The sequence below is a fragment of the Pezoporus wallicus genome, unplaced genomic scaffold, assembly GCF_028554395.1.
Source record: "Pezoporus wallicus isolate ANWC-B61680 ecotype Strahan unplaced genomic scaffold, APGP_CSIRO_Pwel_v1 contig_6658, whole genome shotgun sequence".
Lineage (NCBI taxonomy): Eukaryota > Metazoa > Chordata > Aves > Psittaciformes > Psittacidae > Pezoporus > Pezoporus wallicus.
The window spans coordinates 1,660,057-1,682,339 of record NW_026642312.1 but is presented as its reverse complement, the minus strand read 5'-3'; the positions used below and the strand labels follow the sequence as shown (position 1 = coordinate 1,682,339).

General features: G+C 36.0%; 1 protein-coding gene across 2 annotated transcripts in view; it reads right to left on the bottom strand.

The window, feature by feature from the left end:
- The window catches only part of RETREG1 (reticulophagy regulator 1), a 29,901-nt gene extending 19,728 nt beyond the window's left edge, over positions 1–10,173 (bottom strand). The window contains exon 1 of one of the 2 annotated variants that reach the window (XM_057428830.1): positions 10,112–10,173. Coding sequence is in view for 1 of the 2 variants with exons in the window: in XM_057428829.1 (XP_057284812.1) it covers positions 3,599–3,633 (35 nt within the window). In the remaining variant the exon portion in view is untranslated. Of the gene's footprint in view, positions 1–3,598; positions 3,832–10,111 lie in introns of those variants that run through there. The other variant, XM_057428829.1, reaches the window with a different exon arrangement.
- Positions 10,174–22,283: the final 12,110 nt, after the last annotated feature.

The following is a 22,283-nucleotide window of genomic DNA, read 5'->3' as shown; positions in this document are numbered from 1 at the left end:
GTCAAAAAAGTAAGGAATCCTTGTTTCTATCAACAGGAGCATAAAGTTTTGTTTGCAAAACTTTTAACAGCTCTGCCCAGCTGTTGGAATTCTTTCATACTTTTCTCCCACAAAAACTCTTTTAACCCTTTTTCAAAAATCAGTTGATTTTCCTCCTTCAGCCTCCACATTCTTCAGATGGGATATTCCTAGTTCAAGGCCTCTCAAAGTCAAACAGCTAGGAAAGATGAGCTGAGCATTCCTTGAGTAGCAGAGCAGCTGCACAAAAAAAGGAAAATTGGATTTTCAAGTGCCAGACAAAGAATACTTTTAACCTGAAAAAACATGAAAACAACTTTTTGTGTAGCATCACAAAAAGGCAGCTTTAACTCTTCTTGTGTGGAACTTCATTCTGATTCTCTTCAGTGGGTTTTAATGTAAATTGTATTAACAGGTGATCATCTACTTTGATGAGAGCTCCTGGCACATCACTTGTTGCCAACATTTGTGCACTGAATTCAATCATAAAAGGAAATTCAAATACTTTCTACTAGCAGAAGAAACAAATATTTTTATATAACTAAAAATCAACATACCTTGAATAGCTAAGTAATAGGGAGATTTGACTTTAAACTGAATCCACATTTTTCTAAGACCCAGCACATACTTAGAAAGGCCATGCACTGTAAGACTGCAGCTCAAAATCAACTTGTTCAAAATAACTTAGCTTTCTCTACATTTTTTTTTTTTTTGGGTTCCTCACCCTATCCCGACTCAAAAGGTTTCTGGCTGACGGTTTAGTGCACCAGTACACCATCTTTTTCAATAGGCAGGCAACAGTGATTAGAACACAGCAGACATCGTTCTGATAGAGGAAGGTAAACATCAGTATCTCGTTGAAGCACCTGCAGCCATGTCCTTCCACCACTTCAGGACTTGTAATTCACAGTACCTTTTATATATTCTTCACCATCATTAGATTCCTCATGAGGTGTCTTTTTTTAATAAATTATACCATCTTACACAACACTATAAGGGACCTTGTGATAAAGAATTAGTAGGGGAAATACTGTCTTTATGCTAAACTTTCCAGTCCTTTATCTGACCACATCTCTCCTCACTGTTCTTGACCTGCTACTGCCCAGGATTATATGACAAAACAAAAAAGAAGATATGAGTGGGTACCTAATCTTCACAACTCCTAGCTTTTTTCTTGCTTTACTAAGGATTTGTGCATATGTTCCTTTGCTTATTATACATATGAATTCACATTATGACTAACAGACTATTGACCAATGTCACATCTTTAACTACGATGTTATAATGTTCATGAAATACATTTGTGATGCAATACTAAATATTTCATGAAGTAGGACATGAACTCAGGAGAAGACGTAAGAAGTATTTGCTTGCATCTGAGAAGGAGCTATGAGGAGTGCAGTCCACTGAAAACAATCAGTGAACAAAGCTCATTCCATAGCTTCTACAGTACCACTACCCTTCATTTTAAAAAATATAAATCAGTAGCTTTGATTCAGTGTGCCCTTAAAATTACCCCATTATCTGTGCATTTACATTATTCTCTCTTCTTTTGTGATTCTAAAATTAATTGCTCCAGTACAGTTCCCATACTGCTCCAGTGTAGTTCCAATAGCTTCTCCTTATACTGCCTCTTGTTTAACTTGGATCAAAGTATTCTGACCTCCACCAGATCTCATTAGCACTTCTGCAGGAATGTTCTCCAGTTATATCCTATTTGTTAGCACCCAGACAAAAAGGCAAATGAATTCCACAAAAACCCTATTTTTGATTAAACTATTTTCTCAAAACTCTTTGCTCAATAGCAAAGGCACAAAAGAGTGAGGGACTAGGGTCAGGGTTAATTAATTTAATGTCAGCTTCAGAAATAATAAATGAGGAGAGCAGACCCTATTATCACACTTTTCCAGGTTACTGCTTTGAAATGTTCATCCTTTTAATTTAAAAGAAACAATTTTTGATTCATTAAAAAAAAAAAAAAAAGAGGAACTCTTACAGGTTCAGGCCTAGTATTACTTAACTATTTAACTGCCAAAGCTTGCTACAAGCCTATATAGAAAAAAAACTGTGAACAGGTTAAGTTAGGTATTACAAAGCTTGTATGTTTTGCACACCAGTTGCATCCTTTCACATGTTGGTGAACACTGATGGTTTTTTTTTCCCCCACAAACCCAAATTTTTTTTTCCCACAAAAAAATTATTTTTCTTCTCAACTGGTAAGACTTTCTTAAGGAAAGACTGCATATTCTTTACAAAACTGATTCAAAAGCACAATAAAAATATGATTATGATCTAAAACCTCTTTTTTTTTAACGTGTCATGCCTATTGCTGTTTTCCTGTATTGAAAAATATACGCTTCAACAAAGTGGAAATCCAGCTAAACATTTTGTAATGAACAGCATTTAACACTTTGGTGGCTATCACTAATGAGTCAACATTTCCTTAAAAGAAAAAAATACCACCTACTACTACAATTACTTTATACAGGGCACAGCTTAGATCTCTGCAATCGGAAATGCGTAGGTGACCCCACCCTTGCAGAGACCCAATTATGCCACTGGGGTTCCATTCACCCATGCTCATCCAGTTAGGTGACCGTGCCTGCACAACAGACACCAGAAGGGTCTTCTGTATTTCCTCTATCTTACAACAACACATTGTCATGCATACTGGAGAAACATCCACAGAAATGTTCAAATCCGAAGACATAATGAAATGCTCACTTCCAATTTGTGTAGTACTTACACTGGCCTCTATATTCTGTCACTTTGCTAATTAACTTTAAAAAAGTCTATTTCCACATACATGACTATTTTTTTCCCCTCCTCCCAGTATCAAATATTTCCTTAACATCAGTTTAGAGACAACATTTTGATTAGCATCAAGACAATAAAATTGCAACTATGGGAAGATCAGGTGGACTTTAAGAATCCTGTATTATAAATTCTGTCATAGCCAAACATTAATAACATCTACTTTCAAAATATCTATTTTAAAATCTATTTAGCTAAGTTTAATTAGCACATTTATTTCATAGGAATGTGCTGGATCATATTTTGAAAATATAGTATTTGTTAAATTGTTAATAAGTTTTAGATCCAACTACTTGCTTTTTGTCCTGATGGTTTTATAAACTATCTAAAATAAAAATTAAACTTCAGAAAGACAGGCATACCTCAAAGGGACACAGTGCCCTATCTCACAGTAATAAGTTATGGTTCTGTCAGTAATGTGGCTTCATCTCAACTATTTGTCTCTGACATTTTCAGGCTTGTAAGTTGTCCCATGGTTGGGAAAAGTGACTAGGTAGAAACCACCTAGTGTTTTCTTCCCTTCAGCTTTAGTTTAAGAAAGACACAAGAGCTGTACAAATTAACCTCTCTGCAGACATTAACTAAGAAACCTTAGGCTAGCATTAGAGGCGAATCCCCAAGAATTTGCCAAGAATGATCTGTTACAATGCACAGAAAACTGATTTTAGGCTGAGAACTCAGGAGCGCACACAGATTAACTACACAAAGCCCTGGTCTGTACTGTACTGCACTGCACGAGAAGGCCATCAGAATGAACGTACAGTACCTTTCATCTTGTCCCAGATCCTCACTGTCTGGCATTTCAGATGTAAAAAGGAATTCTTTCTCTACCAAACTAGATAATCCAGGCAATGATCTTCTAGTCTGTTTTGTGTTTTAGAAGTGACAACCAGGGCACCTGTCCGGTTTGCAGCTGAGAAGAGTGCTCCTTGCTCAGAGAGCAAATGTTTACAAGACATCCTAAGTGCTTGCTGGTCTTGAATGAAGTTCAGAGCATTCAGCTTTGATTGGCTAAGGCTATAAATAAACAAGTCGTGACTCACCTCACACACTATGACAGGGTGTTTAGTAGCAAGCACAGCCAAAAGCAAAACAGTTGGCTCTTTTTTCTTCTGGTCATGTGAGGGAGGCTCACCACCCAGTTAGTACATTTTATTTTTTCTGCTTCCACTGGAAATCTTCCTCAGTGTCTCCCAGTTTTCTCAGGTGTAAGTGAGCAGCAACCAAAATGCCAGGAAGATAAATGACTCAAACTTAAACTGCTTAAAAATCTAACACCTTATTCTAACTGTAAAAATATGAATCCCCCCCCCCGCCCCCAAGTGTCAGTTACAAGCTGACAGAAGAAGCAAAATTATTCTCCATTGACTACATTCACAGAATAAAAAAAAATGAACTTTGGTAACTCTTTTAAAATAAGGATCAGGAAGATGAGTTTTAAAGAAAGATTGACTGCATTGTTTTCAAGTTCTGATTCCTGGCTTGCCCGCTACAAGCAGTCTTAGCTATCACAAGGATACCAGCAAATGGCACTGGAAGAGTCCACAAAATGAAAGTATGCCACCGACAGGAGACAGGAGGAGGTTTTCTGCCAAAATACCTCAAGTGCCTCTGTGAACAACCTGAGATGAATTGACAAATTCACTTTCCTCCTATGGCTTTGTGCAGCATGCATGACAGGGATTCTGTCACTCCAGATACACCAGCTATGTCTCTATTAATTTTCAACACCCCCCAACCTTATCTGTGCTGATAATGCTTTGTCACACAGCTCAAGACTCCAAGGATCACATATGTACATTGTTCAGCACACTGCTCAGGACTGCTCCTTCACATGGCTTCCTTCTTCCATTAAACAGCTTGAGCTATTGTTCTTAATATATTTTCAAATAAATGTTATATCCAGAGATACCTGCATAGAAATCTTTTTTTTTCTTTTGTCCCAGGAAAGAAACCAGCAAGATTTAGACCTGCCTCTCCTGCATGGGATAGTATGAATTGTCCCGGGAATGATAAAAATAAATTTAAAATAAAAAAAAAAAAAAATGTAATCCTGTAACAAAAGGCACGCCAGATTAAAAACAAGCATCCCATACCTTTGACTTGGTAAATTGCATTCGGCGCATTATGGGTAACGCATCATTCACTGGAAAGATGACTTAACTTTCAAAACTACAAGAAATTCTATCAATTTCTTCTTATTTAATTGTAAAATGCTTCAAAACGATTAGGACGATCTAGATAAAAGTTGCAAAAATTCCCTAAACCATAAAATCACAGAGCTATTACTTTAAATTACATGGTTTATATGTACTATGTGAGTATCTGAATTAAGAAAATTCTCAGGAAATGGTGAGGAAAAAAAGCAAAACAGGAATGCTGCCTATTTGTGAACTACAACTTCCTTTAACTCTTCTCCCAACATTCCAGTTAGTTCCTTTTTCCTTTTCCTAATCTCATCCAGTCATCTGTATTCATAGCTTTCCTCAATCTTTCACAAGACATGTTGTTCCTGAAGCAGTATGATCATACTGGACTTTAAAAAGGAAGGAGAGAGAAGAAAAACAGGAGTAAAGTCCTATGCCTGGATCATGCAAGGCATATATAAATATGTATTAATAAAAGCTCTGCCCTACACAACAATGATGTTCCATGGTCACCTACATATGCATATTCCAGTCTCATCTTCTCTTTTTTACTTCTTTTTCTGACAGTTACAGCTGAAATATTTAGAGCTAAATTTCCTTCAAGCTTACTCTGAAGGAAGAGCCGCTAAATTAAAAAATCTTAATTAATAAAATTACTTATGTGACAGCTTCATTTTCCAGTTAAAATTCTGAAGTTCTCCGATCAGGAAAAGCACCAAAAGAAATAACTGAACTCTGTAAACATACAAAAGCACCATTCAAAGCTTAAATGGAGCATCAAAGATGAAAGCAAGCAAAACTAAACCCCTTGTGCAATTTGAGTTGCTTTTGTTTACATGCACTGCAATATAGTTTTATATAGCCACATGTATTTACTATGCAAAATGCCTTTTTACAAAATACTCGTTTGTAATGCATTTGATGATTACAGTCAGGAGCTGAAAAGCTTTCAGTATCATGTCTATCCCTGTATTTCAGTCTTGGAATTTGATGTATTCCTAACTCTTCAAGTATTCCTTTGGACTGTTCATTTCTTTGTCACACTCCATACGCAGTGTTCACTGCTACAGCAGAAAAATGGTTCACTGTTTACTTTTACAATTCCTCACAACTCTTCCCCACCCTCAGGGAGGTAAGGCGTATAATAACACCCTATTTATTTATTGATAAGCAATTTATGTTCAAAAGTTTCTACTGAAATGTCAAGGACCTGTTAACCTGGAAGCAGAGCATTTATAAAACACTTCAATACTCAGAAGATTAGCTTCTACTGATATCACTGCTCATCATTTTTGCAAATCAGACTTCAGAACAGCAAGAGTGCATAATCAGCTGAACTGCAATCACACTAAAAAGACTGAATCTCCAGTAAATTTGTCTCAATTTTTTGATGATCCTGAATTCTTCTGCACCTGAAAGATTTAAAAGCTTGTATTGGCCCATCTGAAGCTTTCCAGCAGATCGAGCTCCAGACTTTTTCACAGTCGCACAAGATGGAATGACCTCTCCCAGTACACCTGGGTGGAACAGGAGCAGGTGAGCCAAAGTAGTGTACTGAATTAGGCCAAAGGGATTCTGGCATCTCCTACTGTGTCCAAAAGTGCAGCCCAGAGAAAATTTGCTGCCTTCTTCCAGACTCCAACTTGTCAATCGTAAGTTTACTCAACCAGCAGTGATGTCTGTATTTTTAGCTCTGAGTGGATTTCCATCCTGTGATAACATCTATAGCATCTTGTGGCAGGGACTTCTGCAGCTTAACTACATGCAGTTTGACAACCAAAAAAACCAACCAAACCCCATCTAATGTCATTTGTTTGGATCTAGCCACTTCAACTTATTTCTGAGAAGTCTTATACTGGAACAGGCAGATGACAGTCAACTTTCTTTGGCTCTTCACAGCTATTTAGCATTTTTGCACATCATTATCATACCATTTTTGATGAGACTGCAGAATTGAAAGGTGGAGCTGCCTAGGAAAGAGCTTGCCTGATACTAGAATTGCTAAAAATACCTTTTAAAATGTTTTTAACATGGAAAACTCAAAGTGACTAGAAGTGATAGGCTGAGAAAGAAAAAAAAAAACAAACCTCTTACCCTGCCCATGTTATTTTTCAGGGTGGTTCTAACTTCGTTGCTTAGTTGCAGCTAACACTACAACTTTCTGGATTGCAGGGGACTTTGGTCAGTCCTCTCTCTCCCTTTTAAGTTCATTCTTGCCACCTCTGAAGCCTCAACTCATATGACTAATCCCTGCTCCTCCCAGCAACCTCTTTGCTTGTGCTATCTTCCAGCCTTGATACGTTTGTCACTTCTCACATCCAGCATTTTCTGAATTTTTCCCTCCCCTTGGCTCGCTGATTCTTCAACGGGAAGAACCCCTTCCACCTTACGGAAAGAGCTAGCCCCTACCCCTGTTATTTCTGAAAGGAACATGAAAGCACTTGACTTTGTAAACAAAGGAAGAAGGTACTATCAATCATGCTCTGCTCTTGGTCAGCTCATTCAGCTTTAAAAGCCTTATTTTTATTGCTTGTTTCATGTATACAAGCTGTTGCATGTCCTCAAACATCCTCGCTGCTCTTTTCCAAACTGCCTGTTTAGTATAAATGATTTAAGGTGAGAGACACTGGAAATGTACACCACTATTCATGGTATGGGCATACTATTGATTTACACATTTTGACCCTTTCTGTGAGGTGTTCCCCATGATCTGTTGGCCCTAATTACCACAGTTTCACACATAATATTCCAGAGTACAAAGTAGTGCTTTATTTTATTTGGAAAACTTTAAGAATCAATCCTTCTTACTTCCGTTCATCTCCATTACCCTGTTCTTCAATTAAGGAGACCTCTTCTAGACCTTTCTCAAAACTTCCTTGATAGCTGCTAATGTCTCTCTCTACCACCAGATACTAAGACACCCCCAAGAATGTGTTGGCACACAGATCAGCTGCTAGCCTGACATGCTGCTTGATCAGGGAATCTTACCAGGTTTGCTCTTGCTGAGTACAGATTTGGACTGAACATGTATCATAATGATGAAGTAAATTGCCTTCCCCCCCAAAGAGTATAGACATCTATGTGAAATATTCCTTTTCTTAGCAAATGCAAAAGATTTCAGAGGCAGTCATCAGCAAAAGAAGGAAAATAAAAGCTATGTTCTTGCCAGAGACGAGGAAGCAGCCCTAATGAGTAGCTGAGAGGATCAGAAATAGTGTCAGATTCACTGTTTTCCATACTCAGATACTGCTCAAGCACTTCAGCAGGTAGATAAAAGGCAGTGTGCTGTCCATGGGAAATATGAAGGGAATGATCTGGTATTGTGTGGTAGATGGTGTACCCCACCCAGTCTGCAAGCTTTCAAAGATGTTTAATTAGTCAACCCATGGCACGCTTTAGCTGGTCAGCCAGCTCCAGAACTAGTCACAATCATTGTCCCTTCTATGTCTCTCCTTGTCTAAAAGGAGAGCAAGATGGTGCTTTCAAAGCATAACCTTGTTCTAATTATTCGGTCTCGCTTCTAATCATGTGGATGAAAAAATAATGAACACCATACTGTATACTTAAAGATATCCTAAAAAACCACAACTGACTCGTAGCAAGAAAAAAATCACACTCCTAAATTCTGTATGTAGTTCATATATTCAGAAGGAATGACAAGTCTAGCATTTTACTTTTTGTAGATGGTTTATGCTGATGTTACTTTCAGCAAGAATGCATGCTTAAAAATTACCATCACTGTCAAAGGCATGTTTAGAATTAAAACTAATTTGAAATGCATGTTTCTGCTACTGAAATAATTCATGTTAATAACATAGATAAAGTCGTTCGTCCCGTGTCATGTCCCGTCCCCCATCCCCCCCCCCCCCCCCCCCAGTTAAGTATTTTCCACCCCTTTTTCAGTACAGAAAACAGAATATAGTGGTCACACTTGGGGGGGGGGGGTATGTGTGTTTGCATGTGCAGTGTGCAGGCACATGTATATTTATGTATTTATAAGTATACATTTTACTGTATTTCATCAATTTGAAGGGTGCACCCAATTTTCCCATATTTTCAACATCCAAATTTGCTGAATGGTACTTGTCCCAGGTCTTTCTGGCTATGTAAAGCTGACTTCAAATTGCAAACGTTTATTATATTTACCTAACTTTGAGATGTCTTTGTACACCATAAGATATGCACAGGTAGCTTGTTATATAAGAGAGGGAGCCTTTCATACAAACATGAATGAAAAATCATCAAGACAGACCTATAAACATGCTTAGTTCTCTACTGAAGTATTATAGCAGGTATAACCTCAACTTGGTAAGCTAAGCACTGTCCTAAAAAAATATGTAAGACACCTATTACATGCAAAATATAATTTTGTATTTACCTATATCTAGGAGTAGGAATGGCAAAAAAAAAAAAAATTAAAAAAATCTTTCCACAGTTAAAGACTAATAAAAGCAAACAAAATAAGTGCTCAGGAAATCTTTTTTCTCTTCATGGAATCCTGAACACTAAGCAGAACTCTTCTTTGTACTTGCATGAAATAAATAATTGTTAAAACAGTTTTTAATTCTCAGGATGCATATTCAGAAAAAATACTCCCAAACAAAACAAGCAAACAAAAACCAAAGCCAAACACAAACACTTCCCCCCACTCAAAAAGAACGAAACCCACAAACAAAACAGCATTCAATTTTGACATTAAAAAAGTAATGCAACATTCAAAAAGCTAAGCAAGATATTGCATGCAAGAAATATTTACTGGGCAGAACAGAGCACGTGAGTATGTATGTTTAAAGAATCATAAAAATTTGAGTATAAAAGCAAACTGACTATCAACAGACACTAAAACCTGATTTGCATCAGCAACAATGAATTGTCACAATTTGGTTTTAGTGTTTCATCATAAGGCACACATAATAATGTTCCATAATGCATGACAGTATTTCCAAGTTTTTTAACACAAGGAGAAAGAAAGGTTAAAGGAAGTAAGAGACACTTCAACTGCAGTTTAAAAGCAAATTACTACATTTTAGTCACATAAAGATAGCAAATCTTCCTCTGGTACAAATATGATAGATCATGCTGGATTTGTGTGACAAACACAGAAGAGCTGGAGACAGGGCGGTAGATCTTACCACTAAGGGTGAAAATCTCAACTGCTCTGGGACTTTTTGGCCATGGGATCTTGCCTAAACAGCTATAAAAGAAAGAGATTTTGGAAGGAAAAAAATAAAATAAAATCACATAATACATCACCAAGCATTTATCTGAGCAATTTCTAAAGATAACCAAATATTTCGCCAATTTTTTCAAGAGCCTTCTTATATACTGTTTCATGAAATTATTTTGTTTACTATAACACATTTCCTATTTGTCCCAAGACCTATGGAAGTACTTATGTCTGTAATTCAGTAAAGTCACATTAAAATGCAAATTTTTTTCTAGGCATACACGCTACTCAAGACTTCAAAACTTTCCCCTCCACCTGTCTCTTTTTATCTGTAGCAACCTGAATCTTTTCCTTCTCAGCAATTGTATTCTCCCTCATTGAACAGACATGAACTATATGAACGGCAGACCAAATAGCAAGATAACTATAAAATGGAATCAGCTTGCAAACAAATTGATTAAGACATTAAAAATTGTTAAGAAGACATGAAGACTTGAAAATCTTTTTCACAAGTGTCAATACAAATAGTTAAAGCACTATCCTTAAAAGTTTATTGTGTTTTCTAATGTAAGAATTAAATGCAGCACAAAACAAGAAAAATAGACTCCCAACAAGCTACCAAGAAAATTAGAATATTTAGAAGACAATTCTATATCTAATTCAATTAAGAACATAAAAACACATTCAGCTATATAGAATCTTTAAGATAATTAGGACACCCAGAGCCACATACTGACAATGCCTGCATCTGAAAGCTTTTGCTGGTAATCTCAAAGTTTGCTAAAACAGCCCACCATTACTTGATGGCTGCCATCATCCTGTGAAGAGGAGAGTATGAGATAGTTTTCTGTCTAATCATATAATTTATTCTTTGGTGCAGTGTAAGAAAATCTCACCAGAGAGTGCTTAGTGCAATCACAAGCCATAACTAGATTTAAGTCCAGGTCACCGGTTCTGAATTAGAAGCTTAAGGATGAATAACCGCAGGACATCAAGTACTTTATAATGGAAGCACAGCACAGTTATATATTATTAATCATTTTCAGGACATCAACCCTGTTCTTATGTTGCAGCTCAAAGCACCTAAGTTTTTATTGACATTCAGAATTGCTAGCCAAATGTTTTCATATTAATTATGATTCATCTTGATTTCTTCAGGGCCACAGCTTTTTTCCATGCCTATATAAAAGTGAGACAGATTACTAAATTATACTGTTAACTTATCAACTTATTGACATCAACTTATCTATTCAGTGGTTTACTGTGTGACAAGAGATAAAGTCTCTTAGCGTTTAATATACCTGATAATAAAATTACAATCATATTCTCTTGTTTTGAAAAGAGCTTTTTTCCATTAGAATTGTCTTTGTTCAGTCTCATTGTGGTAGTTTATAAAGCTGTGAAACTATGACACAAAAAATACTAAATCATCACTAATACAACTCAGTTTCAAGGCCATATTTTTATCTGATAGAGTAACTGGTAATTTGTATGCTACCTGACAGTACTTTCCAACTCCAAGACATGTAACAGCACATTAGCAAATCTGATATAATGACAATAATGAAACATCAATCTCTATAAGCAAAACTAAAGTATTTACAAACTAAAACAGATCAGGGAAGAAAAGTCAGAGTGCATGCCATTTAAGAAGGCACATATTTGTGTATTCTGATCAACCAGCTTGTTAAAAAATAGACAACAAACACATAAAAAAATATTATAGGAATCACTTGTCATGGTTCATGTTACTATTTGATCTTGCATTAAAGCCCTACAAGATGGAAACAGAAAGCGACATAGAAACTTATTAAATACTAACATCAAAACTTAAAGAAAATAGTCCTGCACAGTATCACAGGCACCAATGTAGAAGGGCAAGATAGGTAATAATGAGAAATAGCAGCAAGAAATAAATTCTACAATGCAATTGTATGCTTTTTGCGATGGCAATTCATACATGTGCACAACTGCACATTCGACAGGATGGTTAATTCTGAGATCACTGATGAAAACAAAACTGATTTTATCCTGGAGTGACTGGTGTGCCTAATTTCTTACCGGAGTGTCTCCAAAGTAAATACTTGTCAACCACAACCATTCTGCTCTTTTAACATCCAGCCCTCCATAAAACAACCACAAATTTAAAGCTATGAAGGCTGTTGAAACACTATACAGTTCCACAGAAAAGGCAAGGGGGCAGCCAAGACTGCAAAAGACAACTCGACCCCCTCCCGCAATTACACCTACTACCAAAAAACCCCACGGAGTTAAATGGCTCTTGAGCTAATACAAGTCAAGAAAGGTTCAGACCAAGAATGATGATCAATGAAGACCTGCAACTTAACCCATCTGTCATCAAGGGCACATGCAGATTTGTGACTTAGGGGAATCCCCTGAAATGCCTGGGCAAGTGCTGCCAGAATACTCAGCCAGCAGTGCTGAGCACCCGATAACCTTTGCCCTGCCTCTAGAAGATGGTAATAGGCATGACATTTTGCCGAGAGGCTGACAGCACTACTGGGAAGCCAAATTAACTTCAGCTACCTAGACTTTTATCTCAGAGTAAAAAAACTCATAAATTTTCCTTTCCATGTTCCTTTATTTAAAATCAATCCCTTCCATAAGGTGGTTCAGAACACATGTATAGATTACCCTGTTTCACACAACACAACAGCAGCTCCTATCACTGTTAAAACTTCTTTTCCCCTCATTTTTCATAGACATCTAAGGATTTCTAAAGAAATCTTTTTTGTTAAACTATAAAAAATGTTTCAATAGCACATTTTTTCTGCCAAAAAACTGAAAAATTAAGCATTCATTTTAGAAGTTACTTATACATCTTTTATCTATATAAATCTGTAAAATTTTATCATAGCTTTTGCTGTTTTCCTTCAGAATCTTGATCTCCAAAATACCTATAGAGGATGGAAGTAAAAGGGTGAAAAGAAAATAACACTAAGATTTTTACTTTAGTCCAGTGAGGTTAGTTTTTCCTACTAAAAAACAAACACGCACACTACACACACACACACACAAAAAAAAAACAAACCAAATCCCAAGACTTTATTTGGGAAATATTCAGAGCACTTTAAATACACCATCTTTCAACTACTTTTCAGGTATCCTGATTTTCCCTCCAGCTCATTTACGTAACTGACAAAGAAAACCCCAGAATACTGATTTCCATATGCTAAAGTTGGTCTTTACCAAGTAAAAAAGCCTCTTTAGTAATTTTTTTTATTTGATTATTGATTGATGAAATAAATATTTTTCAAGGTACATCTGGAAGGGTTTTGAGCAAAGTATTTGAAACTTTAACAAAAAATACCATTTATGTGTCCTTTTCAGAAGGATTTTTATTTTTTTATCATCATATTAAGGAGTTTTCAGCTGAACTGCCATGTTTTGAGACTGATTAAAACACACAGTATCTAATTCAGCTAACAAGGTGGGAGAGAAGTTGCCAAACTACACATTTTAGGCAAACTGTCTGCTTATGGTGAACTCACAATGGAAACAGTTTTGATCATGCACAGCCCTGGCATGAGAACTTCATTCAGTAATTGTTCAGACACATTTAGTCTTCACTATCAATATGCAAGACAAAAGTCTTACATGCTTTTGTCTCAGTTTGTGTTCTAAGAAAACATAAACAAGCATTTGTCTAAAAGTTCTTAAAAGTGTTTTGAACAATTTTTTTTTGTAAAGACCGGCCATGCAAACCTCAGATATTACTGCTCTGATTGATTTTATTACTCTGATCTCATGCCTAAATACATAAAAGCAAGTTCTTAAGGTACATGTTGACCTTGCAACTTCTGTGGAACATGGCGGTAGAAACAGACAGTCTAAAATTGGGCAATAGCTATCACAGCTTCTGGGATTCCTCAGACTTTAACATTCGTATACAATTTATTAACAACATATACACAATGTAGAAATAAAGAGATGTATTTATTTTTGTCTTACTAGGCCATTTAACTGAATAAAAAGTCAATGCTTGTAATGCTTTTAAGAAGAACAGCTACACTGGGTCAGCCAAAGTTCCATCTAGCCCTGTGCCCTGTCTTCAACAGTTGCCAAAATTGAATACCTGGGATACTTAACCAACAGAATAAGAACATGGGAAAATATGCATTTTATGGAAGTATCATTCCAATACCAACCTTCAACTATCTGCAACTCAGGGACATTCAAAGCCAGAGGTAGTGATATTTATTTAATAGCCTTAAATCAATTTTCTTTGAAGAACTGTCCTACAATTTATGTTTTTAATCCACATATAGTTCTAATATTCACAACAAACATGCACCAAGTATTTCTAAAGCTTAATTACATTCTTTTTATTTTCCCTCAAAGGCATGATCCTTATGGTGTCTTAGAGACCTCTATCATATTTCCCCTTAATTATTCCTTTTCTCTTTTGAAAAGTCCTATCTCATTTACTTGTTCTTTTTACTTTAGCTAATGCCTTCTGGAAGTTTTGCTGGGCTACAGCAAGCTCTGCTCAGCATTCTTCTTTCACTGTCTGAACTTTTTAATATCAATTTTAAAAGAATGTTAATATTTACCTTTCAAATATTTGAAACAGCTATTTCTACTACTTTCATATTGGATATTTTTATATTCACCATGAAATTCTCTTTAGCATTACTGCACACTATGAAGTGACCTACAGTAACATCAACAGTCACAGCTACGTCACTGATCTGTTAATTGAATTATGAATCCAAGCGCTTGGTGATAAAAAGCTGAACTTCAGAAAGAGCCTCATTCTCCAGATTTAAAATCTAAGATAGGAAAAGGTGTGTGTGTCATATGGTGCTGTGACCACAACATTCAGGTGGATTTGAGAGAACTTCTATGGTTTTGTACTGCAGTAAGTATTTATTTCTGAAAAATTTTATTAAACCAGTTTCCTGAATATATCTGATTAACTTCATTCAAGGATTGGTGAAACCTGGAGAACATGAAAAACATAATGAACATATGCTATCCTCTATTTTTCTCAATGTAAAAATAAAAGACAGCTCTATAGGGCTGATTTCAAGTGTTATTTAGACTCTAAAACAACTTTCAAAACAAAGAAAAAATAATTAAGGCATGAAATACATTTCAATAGGTAAACATGCAACATCTCTTCTGACAGTAAGAAAAACAAAAGGAGACCCAGGGAAGGAATATCATACTTGTTTCAAAACAGCTAGGCTGTTTTACTCAACTGTATGTTGAAATGCCTAAAAGAGTATAATATGTTATTCTGCTGATAGGCTCACATGCTTCAACAGAACTGTGTGCCAGGACATTCCTTACTAAATTAGTGACTGATCAGATGTTGTGCTGGGAAACACACCCTCAAGTGTTACAACAACTCAGGTATCTGCAACATTAAAAAAAAAAACCAAACACAAACAACAAAACAACCAACAAAAAACCCCGGGGACGAAGACTATAGGTTCTTATGTCCTCTGTAAATAAATTCTATCATGTGTTCTGTAATCTAATGCTTGTATTTGGCAAACCAGAGGCAATAAAAGGTCAAAACCCGACTAATACATAAACTCAACTCTACTTATTCTGATCTCTCTCCTAACACTGTTCTAAAGATTCCAAGAAATGACATTCTCCTCCTTCCATGCCAATAACTGGTAAATATCTCTAAATACCTTGTTTTGTTAATCATAAATGTTTCTTACTTCTTTTATCAAGTTCTCAAATTAACTGAAATTGCTTGTTTCTTTTTTCTTTTTATCACCTTCAAATTTCCAATATGCTTCATAAATTGATTAGAATTTGAAAACTTGACAGGAATTAACTCAATACAATATTAGGAGACCTGCACATATTTTCTCCTTGTGCAATACAGCGTTTTTACAAAACTGAAATGTATTTTCTATATTCTTGCTGCTTACAAGGGGACATACTGCATATGGAAAACTGTGTAGCACTACAGAATTTTAAATCTTTTGTTCTTGCTACTGAGATCTAAGATAGTGCAAACTATTACCTGAATAATTCATTTTCTCAAACCACATATAACAGCACAGAAAAGAAAGTTTTTTAAGCACAGAAAAGATATAGATCAAATAGCTTGGGTTTCAGGTTCTAGAAACCTTCACATTGTCTGCAGAATGACCTGAAAGCTGGTCTCATGAAGCTGAAATCAATGCCAGGGACAACCAACCCCAGAACCATTTCTGTATGTCATGTATATGCATTCTCATAATCACATTGATGCTAGTTTGTGTGGCAAGAAAAAAAAACCTGTGACTGGCAACCACAGAGACAAGCAATCATGGAAAATGGTAGGTAAATGACTCTGATAAATATACCTATGGTAGGTCTGGGCATTTGAGTCAGTAACTTTTGTGTGTGGAACAAATCCTATTCTTCTTCTGAAAATAATAGAAGCAGTACTTCTGCTTACAGGAAACAGATAATTTAGACCAATATATTAAAAGGGGGAAAAGCTATTTCTACTTGCAGGAGAAGAACATATTTCACATTTTTGTGTTTGGCATAAGCCATACCATTTGCTTTTCATGCAGTCTTTAGTATAGCGTGAAAATAGAGAATATGGTTAAACTTGCTACCCGTTTTTATGGAGTTTCTTATCAAATATGATTTAGCATGTGCTTAAGGAAAGCAATTCCAAAATGAAACAGTCCACATTTTTAATATATCCTAAAAGCAGTCTCTCTATTTAAAGTAACACTGGGGGCTCCCTGAATGCTATAGTTTATAAATACCCTTTAAGATGACAAGTCAAATGACTTCAGGATTGTAAGTTATCTCTCACAGTTGTTCAACTGTTAAAATGGAAAGAGGTAAGAATAGAATAAAAATACCAACAGTGAAAATGGTACACATGCAAGGGAATAAACATAGGCAATAGGACACATGACCATTTTAACATTAATTTTTTCCACTTATATTTACTTGATACCCTTTAAAAGGTCAGTTTTGCAAACTTCCCTCCTGAGGAGCAATTTGAGGTCTCTCATACTGTTCAAAAGCTCCACACTGATCAGAAATGCAGTATTCTCTACTCTACTCTACTCATGATCTATCTTGTACTTGTTGCAATGATATCCTGCTAATTTAGGCATTTAAAATAATTTGAGGCAATCCACCAAGTTATATAATAAAGAATATTTTAAAATACATAAAGAAGGTGAAAAATACGAACATTACATTTGCAAGCAGAAAAATCTCCAAGGCATGCAAACACTACCCTACAGCACTGGCAATTGGGCAGACTGTTCATAGACTAGGCAGTAGTTAAATCTATTGTATGGTATAATCCTACAAGGAGCTACAAGAAAGATGTTTTGACTCTACGTTACTTTTCTGTTCTCTTTAACAGGGCTTTAGATACCTTGCTCCTCTAGAAAAGTATTATTGCTTGCTAACCAATTCAAAGATACAGCAATATGCAGCCAACCTCTACCTATCACTAACTCTGCTTAAACTCTTTGAAATCATCTAACTAGATTATAACCGTGCTAATCTGAAAGTTGCACTAAAAAAAAAAGGATATTGTTTAGAAGGAAGGAACTTTTTCCAGTCTGCGCTGTCTGCAAAGTCTTGGAATACAGTACATCCATTTAAAAAAAAAAAAGGAATGAAAAGACTGTGCTCCAACCAGGAACCTAGTGTTAGTTCTAGCGTACAGATATGCAGCTACTTCTGCATAGTTACAACCACAAACTGCGAGACATTTGACGTGGATCCCCACCACAAATTAGGAAAACCCGGAATACCAGGTACTTATTCAAAAGTCCTTACGGATTAAGGATAAATATTCAGGTTGAGGGCTGACAGAGGCAGGGAGTGACACACTCTTCCATTCAGAATGATGCAGCTGCATCCAAGTCTTCTTCTTTCCCTGTCTGTGCTGGATAGGAAGGCTTTTGCTACCCTTCAAGAGACAGTTCATAACTTGAGTCTAAGTTCAACACGTAAGTTGAAGTACACCTAAGCACGAACATTACTCTTATAAAATGTCAGCCAAAAAGTACATCCAAACCTTTTGGATCCTCCAACTGGAAGGATCTTTATCTAGGATATGAGGGGTCTTTGACACTTTTCCCTACATATACTTTCTTCCAAGTTTTACTTTTCTTATAGAGGAAATCAATCAATCAATGAGGAAAACTATCAATTCCATCCTTGAACAGGTTTTCTTACAATTCTATTTAGACCAGCAGCCAAAATAAGAGCATACCCTTCTACACCCTGCCTCTGAAGCATGTTATTTATAATAAACACTTCATAAATATAAACAGGTCAAAAAAAGAAAGCAAGGGCTTTACACTGAAAGTGACAGGTTTGACAGCAATATATTAAGTATGCTTGTCAGTAGCTGCCAATTTCCAAACAGCTTTGAAAAATAAATAGGGAAAGGGTAATACATGTTCTGCTAAAAAATGGTCAGAGAACACGTCTTTAGATTCAGGATGTACCCCAATATTGTCCCTTTTCTTTTAATTCATTTGATACTCTCTGTGGTGGGACTGCACCCCACAGCAAGCAAAGATTAATTGCTTGCTTGAAGAAGGGTCCCTGAAGGTATGATCTGAGATGGACTGTAACAGCACAATTCCTCTGCAGTTTTTCAGATACAGATTTTCAACAGAGATATTCACAGGTTTATCAGGTCAATCCACAAAGATGGGATAGATGACTACTTTAAGAGAAACTTGTAGCTTTCATTGTATGTCCAAAGTGTGGTCCACAACTCGACATAGAAGAAAGTATGCCATGTTTTCCCTGTACTTATACTTCTATCTCAGCTGCTGAGAAATACTGCTGCCAATATTGCTGTGTCAGTAAGAAACATGAAAATATTAAGAAGTGAAAGGCACCTCCAAGCTGTCTTGCTGGAAGCTGGAAAAAACTTGGCAAATGGCATACAACAGCACTGTGAAAATCAGCAAATTCAACTGCAGCACCTGCCATACTTGCTTTTATCTAATACAGAAGAGTAGAGCTAAGAACTTGTTACTGAAATAATGCAAAGTTGAGAAAAGGACAAGTGGCATGGGGGACCTTCAGAGAAACACAAACCCATTTGGCCATCTTGTCTTTCTGAATCTCTTTAATTCACTCACCCTCTTGATGAAATTTTGTGTATTCAATTTATCACTTTCCTTTCAACCCCTATCAGCTTTCAGTTGTTGTTTTGTTTTCTTACTGCTGGAAACAGCTGAACTGAGAAAACCATAACACCTGCAATTTTACATATCTTGTACTTAATGTTTAGTTAATACTGTGATATAAAGAAGTATTTTATCATTACTATAAACATAGTCATGAAATGTATGTGAGACAGCCTAGATGCTGTAGGCAGCAGTAGGAAGGCTGATTTTATTCCCCAGTGATTAGAATACGGGTATTATGTGACATGACAGCAAGTGTGACACAGAAACATCAGAATTAGGTCAGCTCAGAATTAGCAGTTCTTAGATTGTTCACAACATAAAAATCCACCTGGCTGCACTCACAGACACCTGCATTTTCTACACAGCAGATCCAGAAGCAAAACTCTCATGAGTAACTGAACAGTGACTGCGGCTCTATGCTTAAAAAAATTAAACACAGAATAGAGCTGGCTTTGTTATATGTTGAAAACTGCTGAAGAAAAACTGTCTCATGTTTAAACAAAAAAAGGACAAACAAAAGCTGTATTTCCATCCTCCCATCATTATGGAGCTAGCATTTTTCAGCCAATTTTTACCAATGAATAACAAAGGGATTACTGAGTCACTTTTACACAGGATGCCACATATACTGCAGTTTGCAAAGACTGCATTTATGTCAGGTATTTATTCCACATATTTAATCATGAATGCAGTGACTTTACTTGAATAAAAGTATTTCAAACCTAGTTTATTTAAGCATAGTAAAAATACACGCCTCACTGTGCTGGTGTCCAGATGACCTTTTTTCTAACATGAAGGCAAACTTGCAAAAGCACAGAATCATAGAATCATTTAAGTTGGAAAAGACCTTTAAGATCATCGAGTCCAACCACAATGCCAGGTATAAGGATTTTTAGAAACTTCCTCATGAAATCTCCTTCAGATGCTCCACGAAATTATTTCTTCTGACTTATCCAATGAATATTTGTTTATACCTGAGAAGTTACACACAGAACACTTAAAAACCAGTATGCTTAGAAATGACTATTAAAATCTCCTGTGAGAGATTAGCAAAACCAAAAAGCAACTGTCCAATCAGATTATGTGATGTGTTCTTCTGTAGCTTCAAATTTTAATTAAATATTTTTATAAAAACACTATTATCAGAAGAAAAAAAATTCCCAGGGGTAAACAGCAGTCTTCTGAATGACTCCCAAGTATCTCTGCATTGCAAAACCAAAGCATATAATACAGAAATCTTTCAGAGCTCTCTAAATAGAACAAGAAGTTTAAAATAATTCTTGGTAATTTTGACTACAACTAGCCAACAGGTTAAAGGAAAAGACAGGATTGTGGGACAAATGAAAAAAATAACACATTTCTCAAAGAATTATGGTTTATGAAGTTAAAATAGGGCTATCCAAGCAATTTCAGATCAACTGATTTCACCTATACAGAGATACTGACCAAATCAGTAATACAGCTGAGAAACTGTTAAAGCAGTAAATGAGGATTATTCAGTATCCAAATAAATAAAGGAGGCATATTTCTTTTTAAAAAGTACATAGCCATTCCTAAATGAAAGGTGGAAGCATACACCACAACTGGTGCAATGCTTTTGAAAATTTCATGACACTGCAAAGCAAACTGCAAAAATAAACCTTATGTGCAATCAGTCCCCATAAAATAACTTGAGGTTTAACTAAAAAGCCATACTAAAGGGCAGGTGTTAAAAGCGTCTTGTTATATGAGACTGATATATCCTTAGCATTTTCATTCAGTATCTGCACTAATCCTTCAGATAAGTGAGTGGCAATAGCCTGGGAGGAGTGGCAGACAGAATGAGGGTTTGAAGAGGAGCTCAAATGGGAAAATGGCATGGAAAAATCAACCAGCCAAACTCATTGGGGTTGTACTATATTTAACAAACCAAATGCATGAATGCAAAATGGGAAACAGCTTGCTAAACAAGCAGTGCAAAAAGGTGAATGTTCCTAACAGAATATAAGCGACTCAAGTTATTTGCACGAATCTTAGAAAAAATACATCTATGCCTGGGATGCATTTATAATACATTTATGATATACAGCACAAGTCATCTCTTTTACTGGATAAGGCCTTGGTTTGAGCATCATGCTAGGAGGAATACAGAAACTCAAACATGAATGATAAAAGTTTCTGAAAACATAAGACTCAGCAAATATTAAATTGGGCTGATGGAATATAAACTTGTCAAAAGAAGTTAAAGCAGCCCCAGTGAAATTCTGCTGGTCCTTTGTTTCTGCCTTTACTACTTTCTCAGACGCTGCTCTTTTCTTGCAGCCATGAAAATGTTCAACCTTTATTTAACTAACAGGGACAGAAGGCAAACAAAGTTTACAGAAAGAGGTATGCAATATTTGTTTGGTAGTAGTACAGAGACTGGATGATTCCAAGATTTTCTCCGTATCTCCTTCATGTGCTCCGTATAATGAAAAGCTAGTTGAGCTGGAGATGAGGAAGAGAGGAAAATGTCTTGTGATAGCTAAGGCAAAATCATGTTCTGCCAAAGTACACTAGAAAACCATAGATAGTAAGCCTAACTTCAAAAGTTTGCAAACCATTCGGTGTAAAAAGAAATCACTTATATGTAGCACATATTATTTCTGCAAACATAAGGGAAAAAGACCAAACCAAAAACTGAACAAGGCAAACAAACCAACTATTTCTACCAGTGACATATATAACACCTACAAACATTTCACCCTCACCTTTCTGTTAATGTGTTAAATGGTCTTCAGACTTTAAATATGACACTTTTGTCAAAGTAACAGACTTTTTATTGAAGTTTTATGATTTTTTGTTCCTGTATATATTCCAGCACAAGCTCATACAAATATATCAGCTGAAATGAACAGAACAGTAAATATTACAAAATACTAGGAGTGGAAGTCTGAGTACACTAGATGCCTTTGGATTACACTGAAACAACTGCAGAAGGAAATACTTGCA